Genomic DNA, 10,539 nt, shown 5'->3' with positions numbered 1-10,539 from the left:
TACCTTTTATGTGTAAGATTTGTCATATCTAATTATTCATATAATGAATAACCTTAATTAAAAAGTATTCAATTACAGGAAGAGAAATAGAAAATAAAGCCAAGATGTATATTAGTTAATACAATATTTGCATTGTCATTTTCATCTGCTGTTGAAATGATGGCATATTATTCTCCTCATGCTTGTTTAAAGAACTGAGCTTGCTTAATAATTGTTTATTCTTTCCATTTTTTTCTCAGAATTTCTTGGCAAGTCTCTGAATGCTTCATATGGATTATCAGGAAAAATTTTAGAATGCCAATGGCGCCAATGGTTATTCCAATCTCCAAAAGTTGTTAATGAGAAAAACAAAACAAAACAAAATAAAAAGCAAGCAAACAAGCAAACAACAACTCTCCTCAGTCCTTGAGTTTGAACAGAGAGAGGCTAAGTTTACAATTTTCTTTCTGTTTGGAAGAAAAACATTAGCATGTTGAAAATCTTTAAGAATATTTAACCAACTTTGAGCTATAGATACATTTTCTTTTGTCCCATTTTGCTAGCAATTTCTCATGAAGATATGACTTAAGGCCACAGTTCATTCAGATAATATGACTAGCCCAATTGCATATTTTCTAAGATTTACCTTTCTGGGACTCCCCAACTGAACCAAGCAAAGCGTACAGTTTCAATGAAGATTTCCTTTCTAAATGATTAGGTAATTATTAATCTGTAAATAGCCAGCTACCTACTACCTCAGGTCCAAATCATAATAAACAGCATTTTAGTAGTTTTCATGTTAATTTATTTTACTTTGGGTGGTAAAATTAGCTTTTTCTTCTTACAATTCTTTTACGATGACCGATATTCATATGAGAATTTTGGTGCTAAAAGATAATAGTAGCGAACATTTATGGAGTGCTTCCTATGTGCCAGGCAGTGTGTTGAGTGCCAGCATAAATTCTCTCACTTAATCTTCACAACAATCCTATGAGGTGGGTAATTTTATATCTTTTGTAGTAAAAAAATAGAAGCACAGAGAAGTTTAGTAATTTGCCCAACATCACCAACTGCAGTCTCAGGTCTGTCTGAAACCAGAGTTCCTGCTCTTAGAAATGCACTGTTATGTATCCTCTCTTCCATAGGTTTTGCCACTCAACTTTGAAATCAACATCATGGAAAACAATGGTATTTGTTGAGAAACTGAATGGTTTTTTGATAGTTTAAGAAAACAATGGTGCAGAATATTTTAAATGGGAACTGTCCCAGAAAATTCAATGTATTTGGTCTCCATAATTAAGGCACATTAGACACAGACACACTTGAAAAACTGGAAAACAAAGTAATATTTGCATTAAATAAAGAAGGTTATGGCTAAAGACAGTGGAGAACTGGGAATAATGAGGAGGAAAGAATGAGGCTGAGAAACAAAATTTGTTTTTCTAACTGAGGAGAGCTAGAGGGAGAAAAACCCATAAATCACTCCAATTGTTACTGAAAAAATACTTGTAAAGCTCTTCAGTTCAGCAAAGGTTAAGAGAACAATAATGTTTTGTCAGTCCAAGGTAGCCAAGGAGCTGATTGGAACAGAAAGCTTATCCTGTGTGGCCAGAGAGGACCCACTTAAAGGGTTCTTGTCTTAGCTTCTCTAATTGGGCAGGCGAGAATTCACTCCCTCTTCTCTTACCCTCATGACTCTGTTTTGCTTGTGGTAAAGCAAAGTCATGCTGGTATCCTGGCTTATTCTCTAAAACTCTAGTGTGGCAATTTTAGCAGAGCTAATAATTAATATAAGCGTTTACAAAATTTTAACATCCTTTCCCTTTGTTAGCCATTATGAAAATTAATTAAGAAATGACATCATTAAATTCGTTATTGCCATCATGAAAACAAATACATATCCCTACTTATAATTGGTGCAGTCCTGGAACTAAAGAAACTGCATTTCCAGAGGGAGACATGTCAAGCAAGATTGGAAATGGGCACTCTATGGGGATTCACAACAGGCCTTCCATCCCAGATTTCAGAAACCCAGATGAACAGAATGGCCCCAGAGAATCACCAGCCAGATGCTTTTACCAACACGAATGATTCCAGCATGAACTTGATACCACAGGATCCAGCTAGTCCCGTGCCCCTGATGAACAGAATGCCCCTCGTGACTCCTCACATTTTAATCAACATGGGTGAATCCAGCATGCACTTGATGCCACAGGATCAAGCCAATTCCTCAATATGGAAGACGCATCAAGAATGTGCCACATTCACCCACAAACAGTATGAAGAGTTGGAGGCTCTGTTTAGCCAGACCATGTTCCCAGATAAAAATCTCCAGAAGAAACTAGCTTTGAAACAATCTATTGAAGTCAACAGTGAAGGTTTGGTTCAGGAACAGGCGATTCAAATTGAGGAAGCAGCAGCAGCAACAGCAGCAATCACTAAAACAACAAAAACAATTCCTTTCAGCCAGGAAGAATATGCCCATCTCACTGAGCACATCCACCAATCCTTATTCTCTTTTTCCTGTGGTTTTGGATTTCTATAGCTCCCTCCCTCCTCAGACCTTAGGCCCTTCCAGTCAGGCCCGGGACTCTATCTTCACTGGGAGTTCCACAAGTGATTTTCAAATGCAAGATCCTCAGTTGGAGAGGCTAGTGGCCTCAGTTCCTGCTTTGTACTCTGATGCCTATGACATAGCCCAAATCATAGAACTGTACAGTTTTCCTGATGAGGACGAGATATGCAGCTCTTCCTTCCACTGTCTATATCAGTATCTCTCACCCACAAGGCCCCAGCTACAAGGACAGGGTTCCTCTCTCAGTGCTTCTGTTGGTCCAGCTGTAGATCTATCTCCTTGGCAAACTCAGTCCAGTAGGACAAGCCAAAACTGGTCCAGTATGGCAAGCCAAAACTTTGCAGCCTATAGTCGAAGAGACAGCCTGGAATTCCAGAACACGTCCAGTATGGTAGGCTTTCAATTTCTCTGATCAAAGCCTAGTAAATACCAGACAATTTAGAAAAGAGATCTCCTTACCTCTTGCATATGACTCTCTTTTTTCCTTTTTCTGATTTTTAATGCAAATATCTGGGTCAGTATCACTTTGATTTCCATGGAAATATTGTAAAAACTAGAGTTTTTTTCCCAAGTAAAGCTCATACTACACAATCAGCCCTACAACTCTCCCTGGGGAAAGACCTTTCTCATCCCTTAGATGACCAGTGAGACTCCAAAATTCCCTCTTCCCAAAACTATCTTGAAATTTTTAAAAGAGGGACATTAGTTTTAGGGGTCATCCACTTTTAGTGAGAGAAGGTTATAAACTTATATCATATTTCCAGTCTTTAGCTTTGGGGTTTTTTAAAGGGAATTTTTTTTGGTCAAAATTTGAGGGGAAATCACCATTATCATTAACTTTAATATAGTACAAGAGTCCAGAAGTAGTAAGAGGTATAAGAACTGGTACAGGAAACTCTGCAGAGGCCCCACCAGGAAGAAGGCCCTTGCCAGATGTGCCCACTGGACCTTAGACTTCCCAGCCTCTAAAACTGTAAGAAATAAATTTCATTTTTCTTATAAATTATCCAGTTTCAAGTATTCTTTTATAAGCAACAGAAAATGGATTAATACAGGATGATAATCTAGGAAAACTGACAAAATCAATAGTCTAACTTTAAGAATAACACTTCAGCACATTTTCCAGCTATATGATCAACCTACAAAATTAATAGCATTTCTCAACACTCACACAACAAAATGTCCAGTTAAAAAGAAAAAAAATGGAAAGCAAAATAGTATATGCTGAACTCTTCCAATTTGTTTAAAAATGTCCTGGAAAAGACTAGAGATAAATGGCTAGATTTTCTATAATAAGCACACCTTACTTTTATAGTCAGATATACATGTACACACATACAAATAGAAATACTAAAAAAACTGTGATCTTCAGGAATCTCTAATTGGTTGAAAGACACTTTCAAGAACCCCTGTGTTTTTTGCCCACCATAGGCTACAGTTCATCTCTGTTGGCTAATACCTACAGGGGTACACTTAATTAACTTTTCAATAGGGTTTGCAGTGTTTAGGGAGAGTATGGTGAACCTTGACTAAATAAATCAGAATTTAGTCTCTGATTATAGAGACTAAAAGACAGAATTTTGGATTGGAAAGAACCTTAAAGGTCATCTAGTCCAAACACCACTTCTCTCCTTCAGTTCCAGCTACAGTCAACCCATAGTTGAAAGAGACTTTTATACTAATATTAATGGGAAAGTAAATTCAAATCTAAAGGCAATTCCTATAAACTATTTCACTGAACTAAAAGAATAATGAAAATAATAACAATATATTTGTTAGTGGTTTGCATTCTACAAATCACTTTTACATACATAACCTCATTTGTTTCTTATAATAGCCTACATTTGTGCCTATATAAAAGGGGAAATTGAAGCTTATAGGCTTAAAGCACTCCTTAGTGCCATAGCTAGTAAACTTAGGCCTGTCCCACCACTAAATCCCCTTCTCTCACCACATCAAACATGGTTTGATGGATGGATACATGAAAATCTATTTTAGAATATGGACAAATTGAAGCTTATAGGCTTAAAGCACTCCTTAGTGCCATAGCTAGTAAACTTAGGCCTGTCCAACCACTAAATCCCCTTCTCTCACCACATCAAACATGGTTTGATGGATGGATACATGAAAATCTATTTTAGAATATGGACGAGGAGCTTATTTTAATTTCATGTTTAATAGCAAATATTTGAGTTTTGCCCTAGAAGGCATGAGTTCTGTTTGCAATTCTGTTATTGATTGTGTGCTGAGCCATACTTTGTATGTTTTGGTTCTGTCCTAATGACCCCTGCCTGTTTATCTGAAACCCATGAGAGCTATGACATTATTCAATTAACCCCGTGGTTCCCCATTTGTGAGCTTGGACTAGGCTGAATAAGGGATTTTAATGCTGGTTGCTATTCCCTGCTATGTGATAGAAAGCTGACAACTATCAACCAGCACCCCTCCTGAAGTATGTATAATAGTGTCAGAAAAAAAGTCAGATGAAGATTTAGGAAGGAAAGAATTCCTAATTCTCTTGAAAATTTTACCAGAAAGGATTAGTTGAATCCTGTTTTTTTCAGCCCTGTTCTCTTAATAAAATTCTAACTCCTAGACTGGCAAATAATAAGGATGGTGATATAACTTGATTGAGGAGTCAGAAGCGGGTGATAAATTAGGTTGCTCCAGACCCAGTACTGCACAGAAAGCAGATTGGAAATGTTCGCACTTGCTGATATAAACAATTGCCAGCGTGGCCTTATGGTAAGTCTTACATCATCACCCTGCCTGTCACCCAAATCTCCTTCCAGCTGTTTTGATATTCACTCAGACTACAGCCTTTCTGAACAAATTAGTACTGCCTTGCTATTTCTAATTAGTTATTGAATAACTGATTTTCTTCTGTTTTGGTGGGGTACTGCCCTATCACCCTGTTAATATATTTCAAATTACAGTGAAATTTCTTGTGAGATAAGAACCTGCCTTTAGCTTGCCATCCCCAAAGTCTACTGCTCCTAGTACTCACTGTCCCACAACTTCCAAATGTTTTTTTAGTTCTAGTATCTAAACTCCTGATCAGATATTTTCCCTTTTTTCTGTTCCATTTATTTTACCCTAATACTTGAATTTTGTCATAATTAAGTTTTCTAATATCAAACAACTATACAATAGGATTTCTTTGGTTTCTTGAAAGAAAACTAACAGCATAAGAGCTTTAGGATAAGATTTTGTTTTTATTTTTAAAATTTATTAACTTATTTATTTAAATAAGTTTAAATGTATTTGACATGTGATAACTGTACGTATCTGTGGGGTACGGTGTGATATTTTGATATCTGTGTACGATGTATAATGATTAAATCAGGGTAATTAGAATATACATCACCTCAAACATTTATTATTTCTTTGTGTTGGGAACATTCAAAATCCTCTCTTCTAGCTATTTGAAAATATAGAACAAATTACTGTTAACTATAGTCACCCTGCAGTGCTATAGAATACTAGAATTTATTCCTCCTATTTAGCTGTAATTTTGTGTTCGTTAACTGAGGTTTCCCTATCCCCTCCTCCCCCACTACTCTTTCCAGCCTCTAGTTACCGCTATTGTATTCTCTACTCCTATGAGAGCAACTAATTTAGCTTCCACATCTGAGTAAAAACATGCAGTATTTATCTTTCTGTGACTGGCTCATTTTATTTGACAAAATGTCTTCCAGGCTCATAGTATACAATTTATGTGAGTCCAGATTCCTGCTTCAAAATCTACTAGATGTATTGTATTGGGCTTATTACTTAAGCTTTCTTTGCTTCATTTTTCTCACCTGTAAAATGGAGTTTTCAAAAGCTACCATACATGATTGTTATGAGGATTAAATGAGAAACTAAATGTAAAATTTTTTATGCAGATCCAGCTCATAGTAGATGCTCCCCTCAAAGAATATTAGATTTGGTAATCATATTGTTATAGGCTGAATTGTGTCCCTCCAAAATTCATGTGTCGAAGCTCTAACCCTCACTACTTCAAATGTGACCATCTTTGGAGGTAAAATGAGGCTGTTAGGATGGGTCCTAATCCAACTGATTTGTATCCTTATAAGACTAGGAAATTTGGATACACAGAGAGACACAGGATTGTGGGCCCATAGAGAAAAGACCATGGGAGACTTGAAGGAAAGAAGGTGGTCATCTGCAAGCTGTTGAGAGAGGCCTCAGAAGGAACCTACTGACACATTGATCTTTGACTTCTAACCTCCAAAACTGTAAGGTTTAAACAAAAAGTTTCTGTTGTTTAAGCTACTCAATTTGTGGTATTTTGTTATGGCAGCCCTGGCAAACTAATACACATATATATATTCACTATTTCAGAAGAATTGACTCCTCCCACCCCCTTTATCTATTTCAATTCCTGTTTAATCCTGTAGTAGTTAGTAATAGGGCAGTGAAAAAGAATATGATCTTAGAAATTAGGCAGCCTTAGATTTGAAGACTGGATTTGCCACCTAGTGATTTTGGGTGAATTTCTTAAGTGTTTCTGAACCTCAAATTTCCTCATCTGTAAAAGGGAGACAATATTTATCTCATAGAATTAGAATAAGGATCAAATTAAAAGAGATGTTTGTAAAGTTCATAGTACAGTGTTTGGCATATAGATGCTAAATAACTAGTAGAACTTATCATTATTTTTATGTACATTGGACTATTTACATATGTTTTGTCAATCTGGCTTAGTTTTTCCAAGCCTGGCCAGTTTAGTAAATTTTCTTCTCTTTTGTGAAGTGCTACACATGTACATACTTTCTACAATTAATTGATCATTGTTTGGATGTGAAAAACAGCTTCTATCAGCTTCATTACTGGCTTGAATCTAAGATCACAAACCCTTAAAGTAAATAGTAATATATTTTCAACACATATCCTAAAAATCCTTCCAATGTATTAGATTTGTTTAAATGATTTGATGATTTTGCTCCAAAGACCAAGTTTAAACTATTTCCTTTCTTACAGTTCTTCATTCTTGTCATGTCATTTTAAGAAGAAATCATGGCTTATTCAGAAACTCTACCTCAGCAATTCCTCTTCATGAGCTATTCTTCCAGTCTGCAGTGGAATGATTGAAGTTCCTCATTATTATTACCTTACCCAATTCTACAGTTTCCCACATTACTTACCAGATATATTTTATGGTCTGGTCTCCTTCCTGTTACCAGCTGGTTTACAGAATAACATCTTATTGCTTTTTAATTAATTCAGGATGAGTATGCTTCCATAGATAGTTCATGATGCTTCTCTCACCTAGTAAGACTTTAAAGCTACAATTGTTTATGCTGTTCCCTTGCATACACAATGTACTCTGCTTTTTGCTCATTTCTATTATTTGTTCACAGTCTGTGAATTGGTATTACAATATACTGTCTACAGGGCCTCTCTCTCTGAGATTGCAATTATGTTAAAATTTTTACTTTCTGTCATTTATTCAAATTAATATTTACTGGACATTTACTATATGTAAAGCATGGTGCTACTCACTGTGAAGAAACAAAAATATTTTAAAAAGTACCAAAGGGTCCACAATCTAAGCATTCTCTAAGCATTTTAATTTTTTAGGCTTCTAATATTTATCTGGAAGTATTTGTATATTCTTACATAGCTTTTCTTCCACTTCCCATACCTATTTGTTGTCCCATCTGAAAGGACATCTACTGTGTCACCTCTTTTTAACTCAAGTAGGCCATTGAATTCCCTTCAGGGTCCCCAAGAACAGTCTTTGTCAATCTGTTTTGTGTACCTTTTCTTTCTCAGCTCTTCCCCAATTTTTAGAATAAAAACCATCACCTAGTTAGTGACAGTATGGTGATGGGTGCTTTAAGGGGTTTTACTTGCAAACACTACATCTCATTTGCTAATTGGGGTATCTTCTTTCTTCACTCTCCTAAAAAAGACCAAACCACCACTTGCTATAGGCTTGTTTTCATTTATTTGACAATTAAGGGGTTGTAGGTAAACTTGTTGAAGAGGGGAAGGAGGGCATCTAAATCCATTATTCTAGACAACAATGCCTTGTCTGCAAAGAGTTAGAGCAAACTCCTCTCCCCACCCCTTTAAAAATAAAAGTCAGACATAAATAGAGGAAAGCAAGTTCTTTAGCCTTAATTAGCACCAATGCTTTGAAGTGAGCAATAGGCTAGGAAGAAGAGAGGAAAAAAGGTGGGAAAAGAGAGTAAAGACAGGGCCGGCCCGGTGGCTCACTGGAGAGTGCGCCGCTTGCCGCCGAGGGTTCGGATCCCATGTGGAGACCGGTTCCCGCTCACTGGCTGAGCGTGGTGCGGACGCAACACCGAGGGTTGCGATCCCGTTGCCGGTCAGTAAAAAAGACAAAAAGGAAAAAAAAAAAGAGAGAGTAAAGACAAAGATGCATATTATTAGGAATCCAATACAGAATTTGTATCAAGATCTATTTTACATCAGACATGACATTTGTTTCCACCCTTATTTTTACCCCTCCCAAACATGATATAATTCAGTACCATCTGATAAATCTTTAATTAATAACCACTAAGAAACTAACTGTTCAAAAACCCTTTAAGTGCGTGTTACAAGCGAAATATTGTGCCAGGTACTAAACAAGCTAGGATGTACAATTACCGCACCTATCTTCAGGAAGATTACTGTCTAGCTGTGGCAATTAGAGACTACCAGGCGGTATAAGGGGTCACAGAAGGAGTAAAATGGACAGTGAGTACTGAAAAATTCAAAACAAGACGGTGAGCATTGAGCTGGGGATCTGAAAAACAGGTCTATTCCATCTCCACCATTTCCTTGCTATGTGCTTAGACAAGTCGTTTCTCTTTCAAGTCTCTCCCTTCCATCCCCTTCCTTGAAAAAAAAAAAGAGGGGAAAAAAAGAAAAGAAAGAAAGAAGGAAAGAAAGAAGAAGTCATCCTAGATCTGTTAATATGTAAGACAATATTTGGGATGGTGACTAATGAGCTCTGTTGTGTTGCCCAAACTGAAGTCTACAGTAAGCTATGGCCCCCTGAGTTGCCCTTCATTTTCACAAAGACAGGTAGGTACAAATTTTCCCCAATTCAATAGCAGGTCAGGGCTCAGAACCAAATTTTCCCATCCTGATGAGGTTCTTTTTTGGTAACCAATCAGTGCATCTTTCAAAACGATTATTGTGACTCCCAGAAAAAGCTTAAAATATGTTCTTGACACGGTTTACTGAAAGAAACGTTTCTTTACAAAAATTAAACAAATATCTTTGTGTACGTGAAGATGAGGGGAAGGAACAATTCTACTTATTAGAGGGAACAAGGTGAGCAATCAATTCTTTTGCATCTGGAAGGCATATTCCAAAACACTACTGAAATACAATTTCCTCCTGCAGATATGACCTGTTGAGTCCTTATTAGGTTACAGTTTAGGGGTTAATCACAGTTACAAGTTGAGTGCATATAGCAGGGCAGGGAGAGGAGCCCAAGAGATGCACCTGGAGCGCGGGAGGCTCACAGAGGTGAAAAGCTGCACATTTGCCAAATTCACAATGTTATCCAGAGCCAGACCTAAGGTCACCCTCCCTGCTGCCTCGGACTCCAGGTGCCCAAGTTCGCACGCTTGCAGGTATTCTATTGATTCGCATTTGCGTCCTTCAACAGGTAGCGCCAATTACAGAGCCCAAAACACGGCCTCCCAGTATACTGGCCAGTAACCGCTGTCAGTCAAATACCTCACACACTTTTCTAAATTCTCCCCTCCCCCTTTCATTGGCTTTTCCTTCGGCCTATCCTCAAATTTCATCCGCGCCTCGAGACCACGGAACTTGGCCCTACAAGCCTAGGATTGGTGCCTAGGCTATTCCCGCCCTCTGACGTCCCAGAGCACTCCGCCTCCGTCGCCCTCCCGTGCGGCGGGGGAGGAAGGGGCGGGACGAGCGAGGGGGCGGGGCGAGCGAGGGCCGGCTCGGGGCGGGGCTTGCCTCCCACGGCGGGGGGGCGGAGCCTGCGG

General features: G+C 37.9%; 1 protein-coding gene across 1 annotated transcript; it reads left to right on the top strand.

Annotated features, from left to right (window-relative positions):
* Positions 1–1,957: 1,957 nt before the first annotated feature.
* On the top strand, positions 1,958–10,385 carry LOC103608465 (arginine-fifty homeobox-like). The gene is given in 3 exon segments (XM_008592891.1): positions 1,958–2,331; positions 2,333–2,945; positions 10,191–10,385. Coding segments are annotated over 3 exon segments (1,182 nt in total).
* Positions 10,386–10,539: the final 154 nt, after the last annotated feature.

The sequence above is a fragment of the Galeopterus variegatus genome, unplaced genomic scaffold (genome assembly GCF_000696425.1).
Source record: "Galeopterus variegatus unplaced genomic scaffold, G_variegatus-3.0.2 Scaffold8442, whole genome shotgun sequence".
Classification (NCBI taxonomy): domain Eukaryota; kingdom Metazoa; phylum Chordata; class Mammalia; order Dermoptera; family Cynocephalidae; genus Galeopterus; species Galeopterus variegatus.
This window is presented reverse-complemented; position numbering and strand designations above follow the sequence as displayed.